Raw genomic sequence first — 22,529 nt, 5'->3', positions numbered from 1 at the left:
TTTATACCCAGGACTGCGATGGTGACGAGAGGGCATCCGCTACGTCTAGAAGAAAACGGGTTTCATCGCCAACACAGAAAAGGGTTCTTTACTGTAAGAGCAGTTAGACTGTGGAACTCTCTGTCTGAGGACGTGGTGATGGCAAAATCCATAGAGGAGTTTAAAAGGGGACTTGATGTCTTTCTGGAGCGGAAGGATATTACAGGATATAAACCTTAGGTTAATTGTTAATCCGGGTATACAGGCAGGTAGGAACTATTAAGGGTTGATCCAGGGAACAGTCTGATTGCCATTAGCGAGTCGGGAAGGAATTTTTCCCCCAAAAGGGCTAATTGGCTTCTGCTCTTGGGGTTTTTTGCCTTCCTCTGGATCAACAACACAGGAGGATAAATTGGCTGGACTAGATGGACATTGTCTTCATTCGGCCTTACAAACTATGTTACTATGTTACCCTAGAGACCGGTCTCTCACACTTGTTGTTTAAGTTCAGCCACTGCATAACCACCACTGGCATTCTCTGTAGCATTTACAGGTTCCTAGAAGGGATATGTAGCATCACTGCTTCTTTTCTCTCAGGCAGAGAACCATCCTCTCCAAAAACACTGACGACCCACTGCCATGCCTCACTGGAAGTTACTCAGGTCACATGATTTTCCAATTCTAATGTGGATTCACACTTAAACTGATCTACATAAAGCTTCACTTTATGCTGGTGACAGGGCTACTGTCTCTAGTAAAATAACTATTGAAAGTTTGTCTTTATGCAAACAACTCTGTGTCCAGACTCTGAAGAAAGCAGCTCTCTCTTTCCTCTCCCAGCAGGAAGAAACAGTACCAACTCCAGCACCAACAGAAATAGATTAAAGCCAAATATTTAACCAGGCACCTATGGCTTTATGTTTTAAATGCTGAGGACATTTCCCCCCCACAATAGTAGTTTTTATTAACAAGGGGAAGAAGCTTCTAATATGAACAGTGTAGAGATTGGTGGGATGGTAGAGATTGTGCATGTAACTGCTGGTACTGAGTTGCTTTAACTTTATAGAAGAGTTCAAAGAGAAAACTACTATTTTCTTAAGTACAGTGAATGGAGCTGAACTGCAATACCAGACATGGCCCATGGACAGATGGGGTACTGATTCATGAAAAACAGCAGACCCTTATTTCTAGTCTTGTACAAACCGTTTATGTTTAATCACTTTTTATTAAAGTTTGTGTATATATTAAAATAAAATAAACAGTAGCAAGTTGGTCTCGCAGGACCATATAAATTGTATGAAACTTTTAACCCTTTGCAATCCAATTTTGGATTCAAGGTTTCCTAGGGGGCTCTCTTTTTCTGCCATTATACAATGGCGCCATCTACTGGCTAGAGCCAGTACTGCGGTATGGGGCATGCTGAAGAGGCCCCCTGACAAGAGTGGCCAGTAATATGCAGTAAAAATACCCTGCTGGACATCTTCCGACATCAAAGCTGTACAGCATTCAAGCAGAATGTCTTCAGACGTCAGACAGTGGATTGGAAAGGGTTAACCCAAACATTTTCTTGTGTAGTTTCAAAACACTTTTTAATAGTTTATGCATTTCTCCTTTTGATTTTATTTGTCAACTTTCACATGATATTGTTGTAGAAAGGGGATAAATTCCCTAGGACTTATGAGGTCAATAGTTTCACAGATACATACCAATGGAGTAAATTGGGTGAGGGGGGCACTGAGGTATCAGTAGTGGGGTGAGGTTTAGGTTAACAAGGCCTGAAAATCAGAGGTGTTTTGAAACTCTAACCTAGGGCTGCACATTGCTATAAATTTCCCTGAATCCTCAGACAGCATCTCCTCCATTGACATGATCTCTTTTAACCCTTTCCAATCCAATTTGTATCCTGGTTTTCCTAGGGGGCTTACTCTTTTTCTGCCATTATACAACGGCGCTATCTGCTGGCTAAAGCCAGTACTGCATGAGGTGACAGGTTGGATAGGCTCCGACAGCAGAGAGGCTGGCAATATAGAGTAAGAGAACTCCGACGAACGTCTTCCAACATCGGAGCTGTACAGCCTTAAATCATAATGTCTTCAGAGGTCAGATAGTGGATTGGAAAGGGTTAATTCCCATATCCACTCAGGGCTAGTGGGTGTTTGTGGAGTCTTCTAATGTCTGGGGATAACAGCATGTGCTGCGGTTAAGAAATGGCATAAGATATCCTCCTATATTGATGAGGTGGATCCTGGGAGGATGGAGAGCAGGGCAATCTGAGGGGACGCTGTAATAGATTGTCTGGTAACTTTTGTGTAGGTGGAGAACACTATGTTCCAGAATGGTCTCAGTGAAGCACAGTCCCACCACACATGCAGCATGGTACCAGTGCCTGAGCCGCAACTCCAGCACCTTGGTGAGATAGATGGGTAGATACAATGTAGCAGTGTCAGGCATCGATACCATCTTGGTATTATCTTATAATTCTCCTGAGCTTTACAGGCCACGGGCAGCTTGTGGGACAGTAGGAATGCTTTGCTCCACTCTTCTGGTGTTATGGTTGTAGCGAGCTCATTTTCCCAAGCGCTCATAAAGACGGGGTCCTTAATGGATAGACCCTCGATCAACCTGCTATAAGTTTATGAGTAGCATCTGATCGGAAGAAATGTTTTAGTGAATAGGATCTCAAATGGAGTCAGTGGAGCTGTAAATGCATAGTTGGATCTTATCCCATGTGGTGAGGAGATCAGGGGTGAAGAGGGAGCATTTAACCCTTTCCAATCCAATTTGTATCCTGGCTTTCCTAGGGGGCTTACTCTTTTTCTGCTGTTATACAACGACGCTATCTGCTGGCTAAAGCCAGTACTGCATGAGGTGACACATTGGATAGGCTCTGACAGCAGAGAGGCTGGCAATATACAGTAAGAGAACCCCGACGGACGTCTTCCAACATCGGAGCTGTACAGCCTTAAATCATAATATCTTCAGAGGTCAGACAGTGGATTGGAAAGGGTTGACATTGTTGTAGGGTCTGACTGAGGGCGAAATCCAAGGCAACAACTTTAGGGAAGTTCCAATAATGTCTGTTTCTAGTTTAATCCATTGCTTAGACTTCCCGTGGAAGTGCCAGTCGAACAATCAAAGAAGGATAAAGGCCCCTCCTGCAGATTTAGGTTTTGAGAGGGTTCGATAGTTGATGCGACTGTATCTTCCTCCCCATATAAATTGCGTGAAGGCAGATTGTAGGCGTTTAAAGAAGTTCGTGGGGGGCTGGATAGGCAGAGTCTGGAATAAGTACAGGAAGTGAGGGACGACGTCCATCTTTAGGACATTTATCCTGCCAAACCAGAAAATATATTTTTGTCATAGTTGTTTAAGCTTTTTAATGTGTGATCCAGCAAGGGGAGATAGTTCAAGGCGTATAGAGCAGGGAGGTCCTTGTACAAATAGTTTAAACCTAGGAGGTACAACAGCAGAACAAGACACCAGAACACTACAGCTCTATTATTTGTATGATATACAGTATCTGTTGGTAATTAGATGATGTGGAATAACAAAGAGAAACAATTACAGAATCCAAAACTTTTTTAAAAAGTTCTTTATTTTGTATAAAATGTCACACAAAGTAAGCATCAAACTGAGAATTAGCTCTGTAATCATTCAGGGCTGCGTTGTAGAACCACTGTCCCCTTTTAACTGAGCAATCTGGAATTGAAAGTGCTAAAATACAAGGGAAGGTCTGGAATAGTGTGAAAAGACCCCCATGAAGTACATTGTCCAGGATTAGACAAACATGGCTTATTTCTTCTAGACACAGTGCCACACCTGCTCATGTGTTGAGCTTGGTATTGCAGCTCAGCTCTATGGTAGACAATGGGACTAAGTTGCAATACCAAGTGCAACCTGTGGACAAGTGCAGCACTTTTTTGAAGAAAGTAGACTTTTTTTTTCTAACCCTATGTAATCCCTTTAATGCTTTCCTTTCTGGATGGCTCATCACGGACATGGCACTTCATGGCTCACTGCAGGGCTTGCATATGGCTGGTAAACCAGGCCAGGGCTACATGAAGACTTCAGACATCTGCTGTTATACTAAATCAGAAATCACATAAACCTTTACAGCCCCTCTATGAACAAAACCTCCACTGAAGTTCTCAACTATTTACAAGATTTGACATTTCCAACGCTTTCCGCGGAACAAGTGGAATTTCTAGATGCCCCAATTACTGTTGAAGAAATTAAACAAACCATTAAAGATATGGCGCTTAACAAATCCCCGGGGCCCGATGGCCTTCCAATAGAAATATACCGAAAATATGACGAACTTATAACCCCACTACTACACGAAACCTTACACCAAGCCTCGTTGGAGAAATCCCTCCCCCCCTCTCTATATGAAGCAACCATCATAGTCATCCTAAAACCCGACAAAGACCCAACAGATTGTAATTCTTATCGCCCCATCTCACTAGTAAACGTGGACTATAAAATCCTAACTAAAATTCTGGCCACCAGATTAAACCAGGTAATCCTATCAATAATACACCCTGATCAAACAGGCTTCATGCCGGGAAAATCCACCACAATTAACATCCGCAGAGTCCAGACAGCCATCCAACTAGGCAGACAACATAATATGCCCTGGGCCCTGGTATCGCTGGATATGAGAAAAGCCTTTGATTCCCTGGAGTGGAGCTTTCTGGAAGCCTGTCTAACTCGCTTTGGATTCGGCCCTGAATTCAAACAATGGATTAACACTATATACAAATCTCCGAAGGCCAACGTAGTGGTAAACGGGGTTCCCTCAACTGAATTCCTGCTTTCAAGGGGTACCCGTCAGGGATGCCCCCTATCTCCAGCCCTATTCGCCATAGCCATAGAAGCCTTAGCGATCCGTTTACGATCCGCTGCCAACGTCCAGGGCATTAAATGGGGAACACTCGAGAGTAGGGTGGGTCTCTATGCAGACGACACTATACTATTCCTGTCAGATCCAGATATCTCCTTTTCCAGGGCTATGACCCACATAGACAAGTTCTCTCAATTCTCCGGACTTTATGTAAATTGGACTAAATCCACGATTCTATATACAGAACTTAACCCTAAAAAGGACCCCTGGGTAGCTAAATACGATCTAGCTGTAGTTACCAAATTTAAATATCTGGGAATAATTATATCTAGAGACTACCATAACGCCATAGATGACAACATCATACCCCTACAGGAAAGCTTAAGACACAAATTCAAAAAACGGACCAAACTACCACTATCAGTGGCTGGCCGTATAAATTTGGTCAAAATGGCGATTCAGCCCAAATGCCTATATATACTACAACATATGCCGCTCCAGGTCCCAAAACATTTCTTTCAATCCTTTAATTCCCTGATCACATCATTTATATGGAATTCCGCCCGCTCCAAATTAAGCCTTTTGTCACTGCAGAGGCCCAAAAACCAAGCAGGGATGGCCCTACCAGACCTCCGTTTATATTATCTGGCAGGACAATTACGAAATATCCATTCGTGGTTTCGAAATCGAGAGATGCCCATTGCAGACCAATATTTAGCAATGCAAGTAACAGGCAACAACTTACTAAACTATTTGGAATTCCCAAAATATACAAATTCATCGGAAACCTTACCACTACACAGGCTGGCGCTCAGTGTTTGGAGGGAAGTTAAATTACTACAGGATTACCGGGGGGTGATATCAGACCTCACCCTCTGGGATAACCCCGGCCTAACAGCCCTACACTCCATTCCAGATATCTCATACTGGACTGGGCTCGGGGTCGTCTCACTGGGAGACATATATATCGACGGAACGCTTCCCACGTACGCCCAGCTATGCGAGAGACTCCAGGCCCCACACTTGCAACTATTCAGGTTCTTCCAGCTGAGACACGCTCTAAACACCCAGTTTCCTCCGGCCTCGACCCAAATCTCTAAATATCCCACAATCGGGATTCTCAAGTCACAAGGCCCCAAAGGCTTAATCTCGACACTATACACACACCTACTCTCAGCAAAATTAAACCTCAACCCACTCCCAGTCTTCAACAAATGGCAACTCTGTATTCCATCCCTGACACCCGAAGAATGGCTGGAAATGGAGGAATCCCATTTGACAGTCTCCCCTGCTATAAACAATAAACTGATTCAACTATACATCATTCATCAATCATACCTTACCCCCAGCCGCCTATCTAAAATGGGAAGCAACCACTCGGATTCCTGCCACAGATGTCGCCAGCCAGACGCGAACTTCTGGCACCTGATGTGGGATTGCTCACAAGTCACGACCTTTTGGACCAATGTGGTCTCCCTCATAAACCAACTTTTAACACCCCCCTACAACATAAATTTAGACCCCAAGGTGATCCTATTTGGCCTATTAGATGAAGAGACATGGCCCAAATACACTCGCATCTTCCTTAAAGAGGCACTATTTTTAGCCAGGAAAGTGGTGGCCATGCACTGGATGGCCACAGAACCACCATCGATCACAAAATGGATCCAGCTAGTAAACGTTACAATCCCCTATGAGAAGATTATATACCAGAATAGAGGTTGCCCAGACAAACACCAGAAAATATGGGGCTCTTGGTTAGACACACACTCCACGCTACCCACTGAACCAATATAATTGTATTGAAATAACACGACCAGCACAGACTAAGTTTAATAAGTTAAGTTTATCTCTGTTTTTTTTTTGTCCTTTTATTATTCAAGATGAAAATGCATAATTATAACTGCTGATTATATCATATGGGAAACTTGCAATTTCCTTCTATTCTTTATCCCCACAGTAGTCTAAATCCTATATGAATATTAACCATTGCAAACGTTAAAGTTCAATCATTCAACTGAATACCCCGCCTTAAAGCCAACACAACACACCATACATAAATATAGCGAGTTCAACTCCTCCTCAACTAACATTACATTAAATCAGCAGTCACAGAGAAATAAACGTTGTTGGTATTTGTTTTTTGTTTTAAAAAAAAAGAAAAAAGTTTTCATTCTCCTATTGTGTTATCCATCAATGTACAGAACACAATCATATATGGTATGCTATAAGTTTGATAACCCTTTTTGCATTCTGTACCGCATAATCTGTATGTAAATAAAGCAAAGTTAAAAAAAGAGTGCCAGGAAGTGGTGCAACAGAAAGAGTAGTGCCAAGGAGAGACTAGCCAGAAGTAGAGGAGCGCCAGGAAGAGAAGCGCCATGCACAAAAGTGCAAGGGAGGAGAAGAGAAGCGCCCAGCAGGAGAAAGAAAAGTGCCAGGCAGGAGAGAGAAGTGGCAGAGAGAGAGCAGCAGTGACAGAGAGAGAAGAACAAGCAGAAACAAGAGAAAAATCATAGAAACCATGAGTACAGAGAAGGAGAGTCAGCTTTGACAGTGAGTAGAAGAAAAATAAAAGATGTAACTATGAAGAGAGGGAGATAAAGAAATAAAGAGATGTAAATATGAAGAGAATAGAGAAAAGAAATCCAGAGTAAGCTCCCTGTATATAAATGTGTTAGACACAGGTCTCTACATTGTGACAAATTGTGCATCATTTATTATTCACTGAGTGTGTTGAAGAAAATTGCCTCATCTCCCTGTTTTATTCAATAATACTGTCTTTACAACAGGTTAAGCAAAAAAAAAATAAAAAAAAAAATAAATAAAAAATCAGAAATCACATTGTTAGTTTACCCAAGAAAATCTTAAAAGACTACGTCAATCATGTAACACTTGCCATCCATAGGACTGTGCCTTAAGGTGAACTCTTCCATTTAAGATGGAATTACTGTGTTGCTCAAGTCTAATAATTGAATGTCACTGCACAAACCATGGGGGTCTTAAAAGTTTTTTTTGTGTCTGATCTTGCACCTAAAGAAGCAGGTAATAACTTACATGCTACATTATTAATACAAAAAAATAAAAATATACAGTAACAGAGGGGAAAGGCATAAAATAAATAAAAAGATAGAGATGAGACAATTGATGAGCTCAGGGGTATGGCTGGGAAAGGGAAGGGGGCAGGTGGGGCAGGTGCCCTGGGTGCATAAGGCGGGGCATCTGCAGGCACATGTAATCCGTACCAGGAGAAATCCTGGTGGTCTGGTGGGGTGACAGGGGCCTGGGCTGCTGGGTCAGGCATAGCAGTTAGAACCCATTGATTTTACATTTTTCAAAGCATGTATGCTAAAACAAGTGACAGTATATACTCACATCCTGTATTGCTTGCCGGCTGCTGTGACAGCCTATGGAGCCATTCAGTTTTATGTGTGAATATCATTTTCGACTGGACAAACGCCCAAACGAGGTGGAAATTTAAGCTAAAGTTACCTTTACAGTGAAGAACTATGATTTAGATGGTCGCTTAGAAAAGTTGCTGAAGTCTACGGACAGTGTGATGATCGTTCATTAGTTGTTTGCAGACATATTGTTCATACAGAGGATCTCCATGCAAATTTAAATGCAAACAACTTCGACTATTTTTTTAATGAATTTAATCAAAACGACTAGCACTTTATTGTTTGTCACCTTGTTGGTGGCCATGTTTACTCTGAATGACTATCCTATGAATTAGCTTTTTGGAGCCAATAGTTGTCCCTTATAAAGGTACACTCACTGATGTGAAAAATTAAAGAAAAACACACCCCATTTAATCAATGTTAATTGTTAATCAACATTTAGCATCTCTTCACGGGACAGGTGATAAATGTCAGATCGCTAGGCATCCCAATGTGTATTTTTTATATTACAATAATTGGTGGTGGGGAGGAGGCGCAGGCGTTGGAGTTCAGCTTAAGATCGAAGGGGGGGTTACACTGAATCTTTGCCCTGGAAAACCTAGCTACTAGAGATGAGCGAACACCAAAATGTTCGGGTGTTCGTTATTCGTAACGAACTTCCCGTGATGCTCGAGGGTTCGTTTCGAACAACGAACCCCATTGAAGTCAATGGGCGACCAGAACATTTTTGTATTTCGCCGATGCTCGCTAAGGTTTTCATGTGTGAAAATCTGGGCAATTCAGGAAAGTGATGGGAATGACACAGTGACGGATAGGGCAGGCGAGGGGCTACATGTTGGGCTGCATCCTAAGTTCACAGGTCCCACTATTAAGCCACAATAGTGGCAAGAGTGGGCCCCCCCCCCCTCCCAACAACTTTTACTTCTGAAAAGCGCTCATTAGCATGGCATACCTTTGCTAAGCACCACACTACCTCCAACAAAGCACAATCACTGCCTGCATGACACTCCACTGACACTTCTCCTGGGTTACATGCTGCCCAACCGCCCCCCTCCCCCCCACAGCGCACACCAAACTGTCCCTGCGCAGCCTTCAGCTGCCCTCATGCCACACCACCCTCATGTCTATTTAGAATTGCGTCTGCCATGACGAGGGACCGCAGGCACATACTGCAGAGGTTGGCACGGCTAGGCAGCGACCCTCTTTAAAAGTGGCGGAGCGATAGCCCACAATGCTGTACAGAAGCAATGAGAAATAGAATCCTGTGCCACCGCCATCAGGAGCTGCACACGTGGGCATAGCAATGGGGAACCTATGTGCCACACACTATTCATTCTGTCAAGGTGTCTCTGCATGCCCCAGTCAGACCGGGCTTTTTAATTCATAGACACAGGCAGGTACAACTCCCTATTGTGAAGTCCCTGTCGACCCACAGCATGGGTGGCTCCCTGGAACCCACCGGCGGTACACAGAAATATCCCATTGCATTGCCCAACACAGCTGAGGTAGTAATGTCGTGCTTAATGCAGGTGGGCTTCGGCCCACACTGCATGCCCCAGTCTGACTGGGGTTCTTTATAAGTGTACAGATGTAGTAAAAACTCCGTGTGCACCTACAGCATGGGTGGGTGCCAGGAAGCCACCGGCGGTACATAGAAATATCCCATTGCATTGCCCAACACAGCTGAGGTAGTAATGTTGTGCTTAACCCTTTCCAATCCAATTTGTATATGGTTTTCCTAGGGGGCTTACTCTTTTTCTGCCGTTATACAACGGCGCTATATGCTGGCTAAAGCCAGTACTGCATGAGCTGACACGTAGGATAGGCTCCGACAGCAGAGAGGCTGGCAATATACAGTAAGAGAACCCCGACGGACGTCTACCAACAACGGAGCTGTACAGCCTTAAACCCTAATGTCTTCACAGGTCACACAGTGGACTGGAAAGGGTTAATGCAGGTGGGTTTCGGCCCACACTGCATGCCCCAGTCAGACTGGGTTTCTTTATAAGTGGAAACAGATGCATTTATAATTCCCTGTGGACCCACTGCCTGGGTGGGTGCCAGGAAGCCACCGGCGGTACATAGAAATATCCCATTGCATTGCCCAACACAGCTGAGGTAGTAATGTTGTGCGTAATACAGGTGGGCTTCGGCCCACACTGCATGCCCCAGTCAGACTGGGGTTCTTTAGAAGTGTACAGATGTATTAAAAACTCCGTGTGCACCTACAGCATGGGTGGCTCCCTGGAACCCACCGGCGGTACACAAAAATATCCCATTGCATTGCCCAACACAGCTGAGGTTACGTCAGCTGTAATGCAGGTGGGCTAAAAATTAATTTGATTACACTGTAGGCGAGGGCCCACAAAAATTGCTGTATCAACAGTACTAATGTACATCCCAAAAATTGGCCATGGCCAGCCAAGAGGGCAGGTGAAACACATTAATCGCTTTGGTTAATGTGGCTTAAGTGGTAACTAGGCCTGGAGGCAGCCCAGTGTAACGAAAAATTGGTTCAAGTTAAAGTTCCAATGCTTTTAAGCGCATTGAAACTTTTAAAAATTGTTCTGAAAAATTATTTGACTGAGCCTTGTGGCCCTAAGAAAAATTGCCCGTTCAGCGTGATTACGTGAGGTTTCAGGAGGAGGAGGAGGAATATTAGACACAGATTGATGAAGCAGAAATGTCCCCGTTTTGGATGGTGAGAGAGAACGTAGCTTCCATCCGCGGGTGCAGCCTACGTATTGCTTACGTATCGCTGCTGTCCGCTGGTGGAGAACAGAAGTCTGGGGAAATCCAGCCTTTGTTCATCTTGATGAGTGTTAGCCTGTCGGCACTGTCGGTTGACAAGCGGCTACGCTTATCTGTGATGATTCCCCCAGCCGCACTAAACACCCTTTCCGACAAGACGCTAGCCGCAGGACAAGCAAGCACCTCCAGGGCATACAGCGCGAGTTCAGGCCACGTGTCCAGCTTCGACACCCAGTAGTTGTAGGGGGCAGAGGCGTCACCAAGGATGGTCGTGCGATCCGCTACGTACTCCCTCACCATCCTTTTACAGTGCTCCCGCCGACTCAGCCGTGACTGGGGAGCGGTGACACAGTCTTGGTGGGGAGCCATAAAGCTGGCCAGGCCCTTAAAGACTGTTGCACTGCCTGGGATGTACATGCTGCTCGATCTACGCACATCCCCTGCTACCTTGCCCTCGGTACTGCGCCTTCTGCCACTAGCGCTGTCGGCTGGGAATTTTACCATCAGCTTGTCCGCAAGGGTCCTGTGGTATAGCAACACTCTCGAACCCCTTTCCTCTTCGGGAATCAGAGTGGGCAGGTTCTCCTTATACCGTGGATCGAGCAGTGTGTACACCCAGTAATCCGTCGTGGCCAGAATGCGTGCAACGCGAGGGTCACGAGAAAGGCATCCTAACATGAAGTCAGCCATGTGTGCCCGGGTACCTGTACGCAACACATGGCTGTCCTCACTAGGAAGATCACTTTCAGGATCCTCCTCCTCCTCCTCCTCCTCCTCAGGCCATACACGCTGAAAGGATGACAGGCAATCAGCCGGTGTACCGTCAGCAGCGGCCCAAGCTGTCTCTTCCCCCTCCTCCTCATCCTCCTCATGCTCCTCCTCCTCCTCCTGTACGCGCTGAGAAATAGACAGGAGGGTGCCCTGACTATCCAGCGGCATACTGTCTTCCCCCGCCCCCGTTTCCGAGCGCAAAGCAGCTGCCTTTATGGTTTGCAGGGAATTTCTCAAGATGCATAGCAGAGGAATGGTGACGCTAATGATTGTAGCATCGCCGCTCACCACCTGGGTAGACTCCTCAAAATTACCAAGGACATGGCAGATGTCTGCCAACCAGGCCCACTCTTCTGAAAGGAATTGAGGAGGCTGACTCCCACTGCGCCGCCCATGTTGGAGTTGGTATTCGACTATAGCTCTCCGTTGTTCATAGAGCCTGGCCAACATGTGGAGCGTAGAGTTCCACCGTGTGGGCACGTCGCACAGCAGTCGGTGCACTGGCAGCTTAAAGTGATGTTGCAGGGTGCGCAGGGTGGCAGCGTCCGTGTGGGACTTGCGGAAATGTGCGCAGAGCCGGCGCGCCTTTACGAGCAGGTCTGACAAGCGTGGGTAGCTTTTCAGAAAGCGCTGAACCACCAAATTAAAGACGTGGGCCAGGCATGGCACGTGCGTGAGGCTGCCGAGCTGCAGAGCCGCCACCAGGTTACGGCCGTTGTCACACACGACCATGCCCGGTTGGAGGCTCAGCGGCGCAAGCCAGCGGTCGGTCTGCTGTGTCAGACCCTGCAGCAGTTCGTGGGCCGTGTGCCTCTTATCGCCTAAGCTGAGTAGTTTCAGCACGGCCTGCTGACGCTTGCCCACCGCTGTGCTGCCACACCGCGCGACACCGACTGCTGGCGACATGCTGCTGCTAACACATCTTGATTGTGAGACAGAGGAGGAGGAGGAGGAGGAGGAGGGTGCTTTAGTGGAGGAAGCATACACCTCCGCAGATACCAGCACCGAGCTGGGGCCCGCAATTCTGGGGGTGGGTAGGACGTGAGCGGTCCCAGGCTCTGACTCTGTCCCAGCCTCCACTAAATTCACCCAATGTGCCGTCAGGGAGATGTAGTGGCCCTGCCCGCCTGTGCTTGTCCACGTGTCCGTAGTTAAGTGGACCGTGGCAGTAACCGCGTTGGTGAGGGCGCGCACAATGTTGCGGGAGACGTGGTCGTGCAGGGCTGGGACGGCACATCGGGAAAAGTAGTGGCGACTGGGAACTGAGTAGCGCGGGGCCGCCGCCTCCATGATACTTTTGAAGGACTCCGTTTCCACAACCCTATACGGCAGCATCTCAAGGCTGATGAATTTTGCGATGCGGACGGTTAACGTTTGAGCGTGCGGGTGCGTGGCGGCGTACTTGCGCTTGCGCTCGAACACTTGCGCAAGCGACGGCTGAACGGTGCGCTGAACTACACTGCTGGATGGGGCCGAGGACAGCGGAGATGAGGGTGTGGGTGCAGGCCATGAGGCGGTAGTGCCTGTGTCCTGAGAGGGGGGTTGCATCTCAGTGGCAGGTTGGGGCACAGGGGGAGAGGCAGGGGTGCAAACCGGAGGCGGTGAACGGCCTTTGTCCCACCTTGCGGGGTGCTTGGCCATCATATGTCTGCGCATGGTGGTGGTGGTGAGGCTGTTGGTGTTGGCTCCCCGGCTGAGCTTTGCGCGACAAAGGTTGCACACCACTGTTCGTCGGTCGTCAGGCGTCTCTGTGAAAAACTGCCAGACCTTAGAGCACCTCGGCCTCCGCAGGGTGGCATGGCGCGAGGGGGCGCTTTGGGAAACACTTGGTGGATTATTCGGTCTGGCCCTGCCTCTACCCCTGGCCACTGCACTGCCTCTTGCAACCTGCCCTGCTGATGCCCTTGACTCCCCCTCTGAAGACCTGTCCTCCTGAGTAAGCGTTGCACACCAGGTGGGGTCAGTCACCTCATCGTCCTGCTGCTCTTCCTCCGAATCCTCTGTGCGCTGCTCCCTGGGACTTACTGCCCTTACTACTACCTCACTGCAAGACAACTGTGTCTGATCGTCATCGTCCTCCTCACCCACAGAAAGTTGTTGAGACAGTTGGCGGAAGTCCCCAGCCTCTTCCCCCGGACCCCGGGAACTTTCGAATGGTTGGCCATCAGTGACGATAAACTCCTCTGGTGGGAGAGGAACCGCTGCTGCCCAATCTAAGCAGGGGCCCGAGAACAGTTCCTGGGAGTGCTCCCGCTCCTGAGCAGGTGTTATTGTAGTGGAGTGAGGAGGCTGGGAGGAAGGAGGAGCAGCAGACAGAGGATTCGGATTGGCAGCAGTGGACGGCGCAGAACTGCGGGTAGACGATAGGTTGCTCGAAGCACTTTCTGCCATCCAGGACAGGACCTGCTCACACTGCTCATTTTCTAATAACCGTCTCCCGCGTGGACCCATTAATTGGGCGATGAATGTGGGGACGCCAGAAACGTGCCTCTCTCCTAATCGCGCAGCAGTCGGCTGCGACACACCTGGATCAGGAGCTTGGCCTGTGCCCACACCCTGACTTGGCCCTCCGCGTCCTCGGCCGCGTCCACGTCCTCTAGGCCTACCCCTACCCCTCAGCATGCTGTATTACCAGTGATTTGATTTCACAGGCAGGAAATAAATTGGCGCAAGACTGCAGGCCAAATATAATTTTTGCCCTTTTTGGAAAACGAAAGGCCCCACTGCCTCTAGTGAATGAATTATCTAAGTTTAATAACTGTGCTGTGTCCCTGCTTATGTGTCACAGAACGTGAGGGTAGCAGAGTTATTATAACTCTGGCAGAGCAGGTATTTTTTTTCCCAATTAAGGAAAGCAAATGGCGAAGCCAGCAGTAAAGCGTAGCTGGGTGCGTATGATTTAGCACTGTTCTTCACGCAGCTCACACGTCTCCACCGCCCGTAAGGACGGACAGAGGCTGGACAAATAGATTTGTTTTCAGTTTTTTCCCACCAAAAGGCAGCACTGCGTATATTCTATGAACATGAGAAGTTTAATAACTGTGCTGTGTCCCTGCTTATGTGTCACAGAACGTGAGGGTAGCAGAGTTATTATAACTCTGGCAGAGCAGGTATTTTTTTTCCCAATTAAGGAAAGCAAATGGCGAAGCCAGCAGTAAAGCGTAGCTGGGTGCGTATGATTTAGCACTGTTCTTCACGCAGCTCACACGTCTCCACCGCCCGTAAGGACGGACAGAGGCTGGACAAATAGATTTGTTTTCAGTTTTTTCCCACCAAAAGGCAGCACTGCGTATATTCTATGAATAATAACTGTGTTGTGGCCCTGCCTATACAATTCTTTCCCTGCAGTATCAATGGAGGGTGGAATGCTCTGCAGAGGCGATTTTGAGAAGCCCCAAAAAAATGCAGCACAGCTAACAGCAGCCTGGACAGTACTGCACACGGATAAATATGGCCCTAGAAAGGACCGTTGAGGTTCTTGAAGGCTACACTCACTCCTAACACTCTCCCTGCCTATGCAGCACTTCTGTCCCTAATGCCAGGTGCAACGGTCTGCAGAGGCGATTTTGAGAAAAAAAAAAATCCCACTGCTAACAGCAGCCAACACACAGCTATCAGTGGCCCTAATAAGGACCTTTGGGGGGTCTTGAAGCCTACACTAACTACCAATTCTTTCCCTACAGCAGCTCCGGTACAAACAGCACTGTCCCTCATCTAACTCACACCGCATCTGAGGCGAGCCGCGGGAGGGGCCGACTTTTATATTAGGCGAACACCTGATCTCGCCAGCCACTCACAGCAGGGGGGTGGTATAGGGCTTAAACGTTGCAGGGGGAAGTTGTAATGCCTTCCCTGTCTTTCAATTGGCCAGAAAAGCGCGCTAACGTCTCAGGGAAGGAAGTGAAAGTAACCAGAACACCGCATGGTGTTCGTTACGAATAACGAACATCCCGAACACCCTAATATTCGCACGAATATCAAGCTCGGACGAACGCGTTCGCTCATCTCTACTAGCTACGTCTCTGGATGGGCCAATGTCATTGCAAACAAATTTGGATTTGTTTTTACAGAAAGCCCTTTCCCCCACGGCCTCTCCAAGATATATAGTATTCTACTAGGTAACATCACCCCCGACGCCCTCTCCTTTGTCCTCGGTTGGGAGAGAGAGTTGGCCATTATGGTATCAGTCCCTGATACTTGTTCACACACAAACTACCGGTGGCATGCATTGCCCAGGAGAAGAACTACAAGATCCTTTCCAGATGGTACAGGTGCCCAGCCCTAATCCACCGTATATACCCATCAGTCTCAGACCAGTGCTAACTCCGTAGTGGATATGATGCTCCACACTTGGTGGAACTCTGGTCCTGAAGCCTTTCTGGAATAGCATATTCTCCCTGTTCGAAGGGTTGACACATCAAGAGGTCACTCATTCCACACAGCTGGCACTGCTCTCCATCATCCATGTGAACGTATCAGAAAGGGGGCCTCTTGCGATACTTTCTCACACCGGTGAGAGCCTGGATCCCTAGGAACTGGCGGAGTGCTCACACCCTACGATTGTTGAATCTTTCCAGGAATCGAGTCAGTTGAGTTACATAGAGGAACTAATAGCTGAAGACCACCCAGAACGTGGGGACTGCTTGGGAAGGTGGTCAGCATGGCCTCTTTTACTGGAGTCGACAGAATCCCATGAATTCTTAGGGTATGTGAACCACATTAGTTTCAAACCTTGAATGGTGCTCTTCCTAGCGGGATACAGTCTACTCACTCCCCTCTCCCTCTCTCACTGCCTCATACAGTAACCCTTCACCCTGCTCCCCCTGCCATTTTTTTTCTTTTCGTCCTTTTCTTTTTTCTTCTTTTCCCCTTCTATCGTTTTGTATATCTTTTTTCCTTAACCTTTATTGATATACAGAGACAGGTTACTACTAAATGTCTTAAAATGTTTTATAATAATTAGTGTGACACTGACATGCAATAAGATTATGGACAATATGATGGAGTTCATATTTGTTCTACGAGCGACAGAGGGACTATTGGGGGTCACCTTCTATGACTACAGACCGAAGAAGTTCACAGATAATGGAATGTAATTCAATCACATATGTATGTCGGCACGAACATTTCTGTTTGTTCTGTAAGAGTGAATGTGCAAGAAAACACCAAATGTTGTATGATGATGCTATTCAACACTAATAAACAGTTTAAACATATAAATAAATTTGGCCCAATTTCCCTAGTCAATCGGATGTTACAGTTATAGAAGATAGAACTATCATAGAGCTTTGGATTTCCAGTCTTGGTCCAGAATATGTAGGGTGTCATAAGGTTTCTCAATGGTTTGCTTAAATTTCAATGCAGTGTCAGATACTTTTGCAATTGCATTGGTCCCTTTAATTTGGATCCCTCCCCACACTGCTCATATCAAGCAACATGGGCTGTTGAGTCAATGATAATGAGATGAACACATCAGACACCCGGGCTTATTCTTCTCCATTTTCCAATAACAGGTTCTCCTATAGAAAAAATGGATGACATATGGATTTAGTCATTTGAATTGGAAGATCACGTCTTACAAAAAGAAATTTCTGAGCCCACCAGGTCCATTATGTTATTAGTTACGTCTGTGGTGATTTAAACAAGTCTACCAAGACATCAGAATGTCTTGTATTACATGTCTACAAAATTGTGGCTTGGAAGGCAATAACATCCTTCCAGAGTCCAGGAAGGGGCCCCAATATGTGACCAGTTGGGGCCCAACACGATCCTTCACCCAATTTGTACAATAGGCTATTTTGTAAGCATATGTGTAAGCAGTAGTTCCAGTCAAACCATTCTGGTGGTCTAGTCTACCATTAAATTGAATAATCGGGAAGGGAATCTATGGTGTTCCAGAGAAAAAACTAGGCTGTTGAGAAGTGTGGACAGAATACTGTACAATGCCCATGTAAGACATTTAGATAGCATGTAGTAAATGCCACTATTTTTTTTAAGCATCAAAATTATGTGATACCGCACCTTTCTCTCCTTTTGGATCCCTGGGTCCTTGGGGTCCAACATAAGCCTGCTCTCCTCTGTCACCTGCAGAAACATAAGGCATATTAACTGTACATGAGTAGGCCTATATAGACTAAGGCTCCATTCATCTTGGCATCATGGCTTCCATTTATAATTGGAGCCATGATGCTCTGCTGAATTCATTGTAAGATGGATCCAAATGAAGACCAATGGACCCCACTGATTTATAATCAGAGTCTGCTAGGATTCCATTGAGGTTTCCATTGTTTTGATGACAAGAATAAAGTTGCATGCAGTACTACTGAAAGTAACAAAACCTCCAACAGAACGCTCAATGAAGGCTATGAATGGTAGTGTGAACAGAGCCTAAGATTATATAACTTTAAACAATAGAACACATGATGAATGTTGCTTAAAGTGGCTGTCCCCAGAAGGAAACCTCTGTTCACATGCCCTATTGGGACATATGGACATCGTAGAATGAAGTCCACCACTCGGGACACCCTTCTATGAGCTGGAATAGAGAGCCATTATGTAAGAGCAACTCCCATTTTTGCAAATTTAATGTGACTTTGTATTACCAGGGTAGCCATTCATCTGAATGATTGTCATGCACTACTAAGTCCACTGGAGGGAAAATGCTTACTAACTGCAAACTGCAGTTTCCTCTGGCAAAATCAGCTGTTTGCCGATGGTGTTGTGAGTGGGACTCAGCAACCAGCTAATCACTCTCGAGATAACATACTGAAAAGGGTTGTCGTTGATGGAATAAGACAAAGCCTTTTAAACATAGTAAACATAAAGGAGGCAGATTGTTTTTAGCTGCTCTAGAAAACAAAGATACCAGATATTATAAAGTTATTTTCATATGAAAATTCATATATTTATATAGTGAATAAAGATGAGCGAGTATACTCGTTAAAGGCAATTGCTCGAGCGAGTATTGCTTTTAGCGAGTACCTGCCCGCTCGAGACCAAAGGTTCGGGTGCCGGAGCGGGGGAGCGGTGAGTAGCGGCAGTCAGCAGGAGGGAGCGGGGCGGAGAGAGGGAGAGAGAGATCTCCCCTCCGTTCCGCCCCGCTCTCCCCCGCAGCTCCCTGCCCGCCGCTGGCACCCGAACCTTTGTTCTCGAGCGGGCAGGTACTCGCTAAAGGCAATGCTCGCTCGAGCAATTGCCTTTAGCGAGTATACTCGCTCATCTCTAATAGTGAATGTTATATTCAGGAAATGAAAAGGTCAATTTTCAAACCAGATTTCTCTATGTGACTCACCTTTGGCCCCAGGGAATCCTCTCTCCCCCTTTTGTCCTGGTAAACCAGGTGGTCCAGGAATGGCTCCATAAACTGTCATAATAAGTGGTTGTTAGTTGTATTGGATGTCATTTATGGAACATAATATTAAATAAAATGTTTTCCTCACGTCTGAAGACTTCCATGAGATCAGTGGTGATGTTTGCATGAGTTGCATATACTTGACAGATTCCGGGTGGACCAGGTGGACCAGGTATACCAGATGTCTGAAGTCCAAAATCTCCAAATAGACCTTGACCTAAAATATACAGGGCAAACAAATTGCAATGTTGCTCTGAAAACTTGAAAGTGTGAACAGTTTATACTAAGAAAAATAGTGAATATGTAACATGTATGAAAATAGATCATTTCCTTAGCTTTACTCTCACTCCATTTTGACTGAGCTGTATGAGATCATGTGTAAACACCTATTCCGAAAGTGGCTCATACCAGCAGTCTACTGGGTTCAGACTACTGTTTAGAGCTATTGGGCACCATCGGCATCCGTTGTGACTGATGCAGCAGTACTGGAATGATTTCTTTTATAATGGAACTCATGACAGTAGTGTGAAAGCCATGAAGGGCTTCCTAACCTTAGAAAGTGATGGCATATGATCGGTGGGAGTCCAACCTTTGGGACTACCACGGATCCTAAGAATGAAGGGACCTCAGCACTAGTTAAGCTCTTTCATAACTTTTTACCTCCACAACATACGTACTCTGAAATTGTTCTGCCACACGAGATGCAATCTCATTATAATCTAATGTGGATGACGATGAGGAGGATGAAGACAAGGAGGAGTCTGATGAGAATGAGGATGATGACATCAGTCCACTGTCTCCCCTAGGACCTCTTGGACCAGGAGACCCAGGTGGTCCAGAGATGTACCTACGAATCTTGTCACCTGTGGAACAATTCAATTGATAAACTAATGCATGAATATCCTATAAGACATACATCCTTGTAGATAGGTATATTCCTTATTCTTTCTACATAGATCCTTTGTATTTTAGGGTAATAAATGTACACATACTCGTCAGTAACTCAATAAGCTCAGTCTTTAGTTGATCACTCCTGATATCCTCCGCATCAGAAGCTAGGCTGTCTCTAATTCCTGGTGGTCTTTGTGGTCCTGAAGGCCCTCCTGGACCTGGAGGACTGGCCATGAATCCAGTACCTAAAATAAATTAAATATGGTTTATATAGTTTGCATGATTTTCTATTCCATTTTTAATTATTTTTATATCATATTCATGCCAATTCCTAAGAGTTTTTTTTTAAAGCCTGATTAGATGCACTTGATTAACATCACAAGGAATGGAGAGCTGCAACAACTTAGATAAGGATAACATATTAATATGTTTCTGTCTTTTCTTTAGTAATTATATGACTTTGAACTGAACTTTTCATGTAGATGTCTTCTTGAGTGATACAAGTGCCTGCAGCTCCTGGGGCTCCAATGGATCCTGGGGGGCCCGGATGTCCTGGATGTCCAGGTTGACCTGGTGGTCCAGGTGGGCCAACAACTCTTCTGAATTCAGATGCTGGATTAACAAACACAAAACAGATAAAACAGATCGTTATTGATGCAATGATATGTAATTGTGTGGGCAGAAATATGATGTGTAGATTTTCAATCGTTATTGAGATAATGTCCTAAAAACATAACCTATAGTGATGGGTAAGGGTAGTAAAGCACACATTTACATTCCCAACTACTGAAAACGGCTCTTCTGACAGGTCTTTTACTCCATGAAGAGGCAGTTTCGCAGCGTCCAGCGCAGGGAAAAGCTTACAGGTGCCTCTATCCAGGCATTTAAAGTCATTCCGAGGATTTATGCAGGGCGATTGACTTTCGGGCTGCGGCGTATTTTTTCGCTTATACGTCACACCCAGCTGTGTGAATGGACGAGAAAACGCTATTTAAGCTTGGGACTTGATCACGTCATTTCTTCATTCTCATGATTTAACGGCGTGTGCGGGAAACCACAAAAAGAGATTCGCTTGTGTGAAGGAGCCCTTATTTCTACTAGCCTGTGCAACAATTTAATCAGCTCAGTTACTAGGTCTTGTATTAAGGCATCAATGAATTAGGCCGCCTGCACACGGGCGGAAATCCCGTTAACAAACGCAATCCTATGCAGACGGCCGTGGTTTGGAAATATTGCGCGGCAAACAAACCGCGGCATGTCTTATTTCTGTGCGGGGCTCGTCACTCACCCGGCCGCCGGCTCCGGTCTGCGCATGCGCCAGCTGCCCAGCAGCCGGCACATGAAAGATCCGGGGCCGCCGGGCGCGGGTGAGTACGCGCTCGTCCCTGCAGGCGCTCGGGTCGGATCCTGCGGCAAGAATCCTCTCCGCCGGATCCGACCCGCTCATCTGCAGGCGGCCTAATCAATTAATTCATTCACTAACTCACTCAACACCCAATTTTCTGCCCAAATATATAGTTATTTACTAGAGATGTGCGAACCTACTCGTCCATGCCCCTTTTTCGCCCGAGCGCCGCGATTTTCGAGTACTTCCGTACTCGGGCGAAAAGATTTGGGGGGAGGCGTGGCGGAGCAGGGGGTTGCAGCGGGGAGCCCTCTCTCTCTCCCTCCCCCCCCACTCCCCGCTGCAACCCCCCACTCACCCACGGTGCCCCCCGAATCTTTTCACCCTAGTACGGAAGTACTCGAAAATCGTGGTGCTCGATCGAGTAATTACTCGAAACGAGTATACTCGCTCATCTCTATTATTTACCCATAATACATAACCAACATTCTCAACATTGTAAAAATCTCACTTACTTTCAAGTAGTGCTTTTATGTCCCCATATTGCAATCCAGGTAGTCCTGGTGGACCAGGGGGTCCAGGAAGGCCAATTTTCAGCCCATAGTCTGGAAAACATCAATTATTTTATTATTTTGCTTAGATCCTTAACTTTATAGAGTTAACTAAGAAAACTCAGAAGTAATTATTTATATAGATCATGGTACGCAGGATTACAAACAAGAGTCTACTTTTTTTCCTCAGAAACAGCGCTACTCTTGTTTAACTTCTGGATCAAATAATTAAATTCTGTATAATTTTACATGCCTGTTCTCCTGAGTTCTGTTAGATTTCCAATCACCTGCTGTAAGTTACTCTGAAACTAGGGCCTCACTTGAGTTCTTTTTAATCAATATACAGTTACCTCCATTATCCAGACCGGAGGATTGCTGGATCATTTTTTAATTATAGCTACAAATGTGTAAAAAAAAATCAAGACAACTTGCCAATCCTCTGTCCCAGTAATCCAGTGCTGTAGCCCTGTGGTCTTCCGCTCATCGTTGTGGATGGCTGCAACCAATCATAGGCCACAGCAGTCAGGTGTCATTATCCAGGAATTTCAATGGTGATACCATGGCCGTTGTGGCCTATGATTCACTGCCTGCATCCACAAAGCCCTCCATAGCACAGCGCCCCCTATATTACCTTCCTCATCTCAAT

At 46.2% G+C, this 22,529-nt stretch overlaps 1 protein-coding gene across 1 annotated transcript in view; it reads right to left on the bottom strand.

The window, feature by feature from the left end:
• Positions 1–15,761: 15,761 nt before the first annotated feature.
• The window catches only part of LOC136626202 (collagen alpha-1(XVII) chain-like), a 73,228-nt gene continuing 66,460 nt past the window's right edge, over positions 15,762–22,529 (bottom strand). Inside the window, exons 43-50 of the mRNA XM_066601043.1 lie at positions 21,848–21,937; positions 20,459–20,599; positions 20,089–20,232; positions 19,774–19,959; positions 19,185–19,313; positions 19,037–19,108; positions 17,767–17,829; positions 15,762–17,264 (exon numbers count right to left, since the gene is read on the bottom strand). Of these exons, the coding sequence (XP_066457140.1) occupies positions 17,218–17,264; positions 17,767–17,829; positions 19,037–19,108; positions 19,185–19,313; positions 19,774–19,959; positions 20,089–20,232; positions 20,459–20,599; positions 21,848–21,937 (872 nt within the window). The 3' untranslated portion in view covers positions 15,762–17,217. The remainder of the gene's footprint in view (positions 17,265–17,766; positions 17,830–19,036; positions 19,109–19,184; positions 19,314–19,773; positions 19,960–20,088; positions 20,233–20,458; positions 20,600–21,847; positions 21,938–22,529) is intronic.

Source organism: Eleutherodactylus coqui, chromosome 4 (assembly GCF_035609145.1).
Source record: "Eleutherodactylus coqui strain aEleCoq1 chromosome 4, aEleCoq1.hap1, whole genome shotgun sequence".
Classification (NCBI taxonomy): domain Eukaryota; kingdom Metazoa; phylum Chordata; class Amphibia; order Anura; family Eleutherodactylidae; genus Eleutherodactylus; species Eleutherodactylus coqui.
This window is presented reverse-complemented; position numbering and strand designations above follow the sequence as displayed.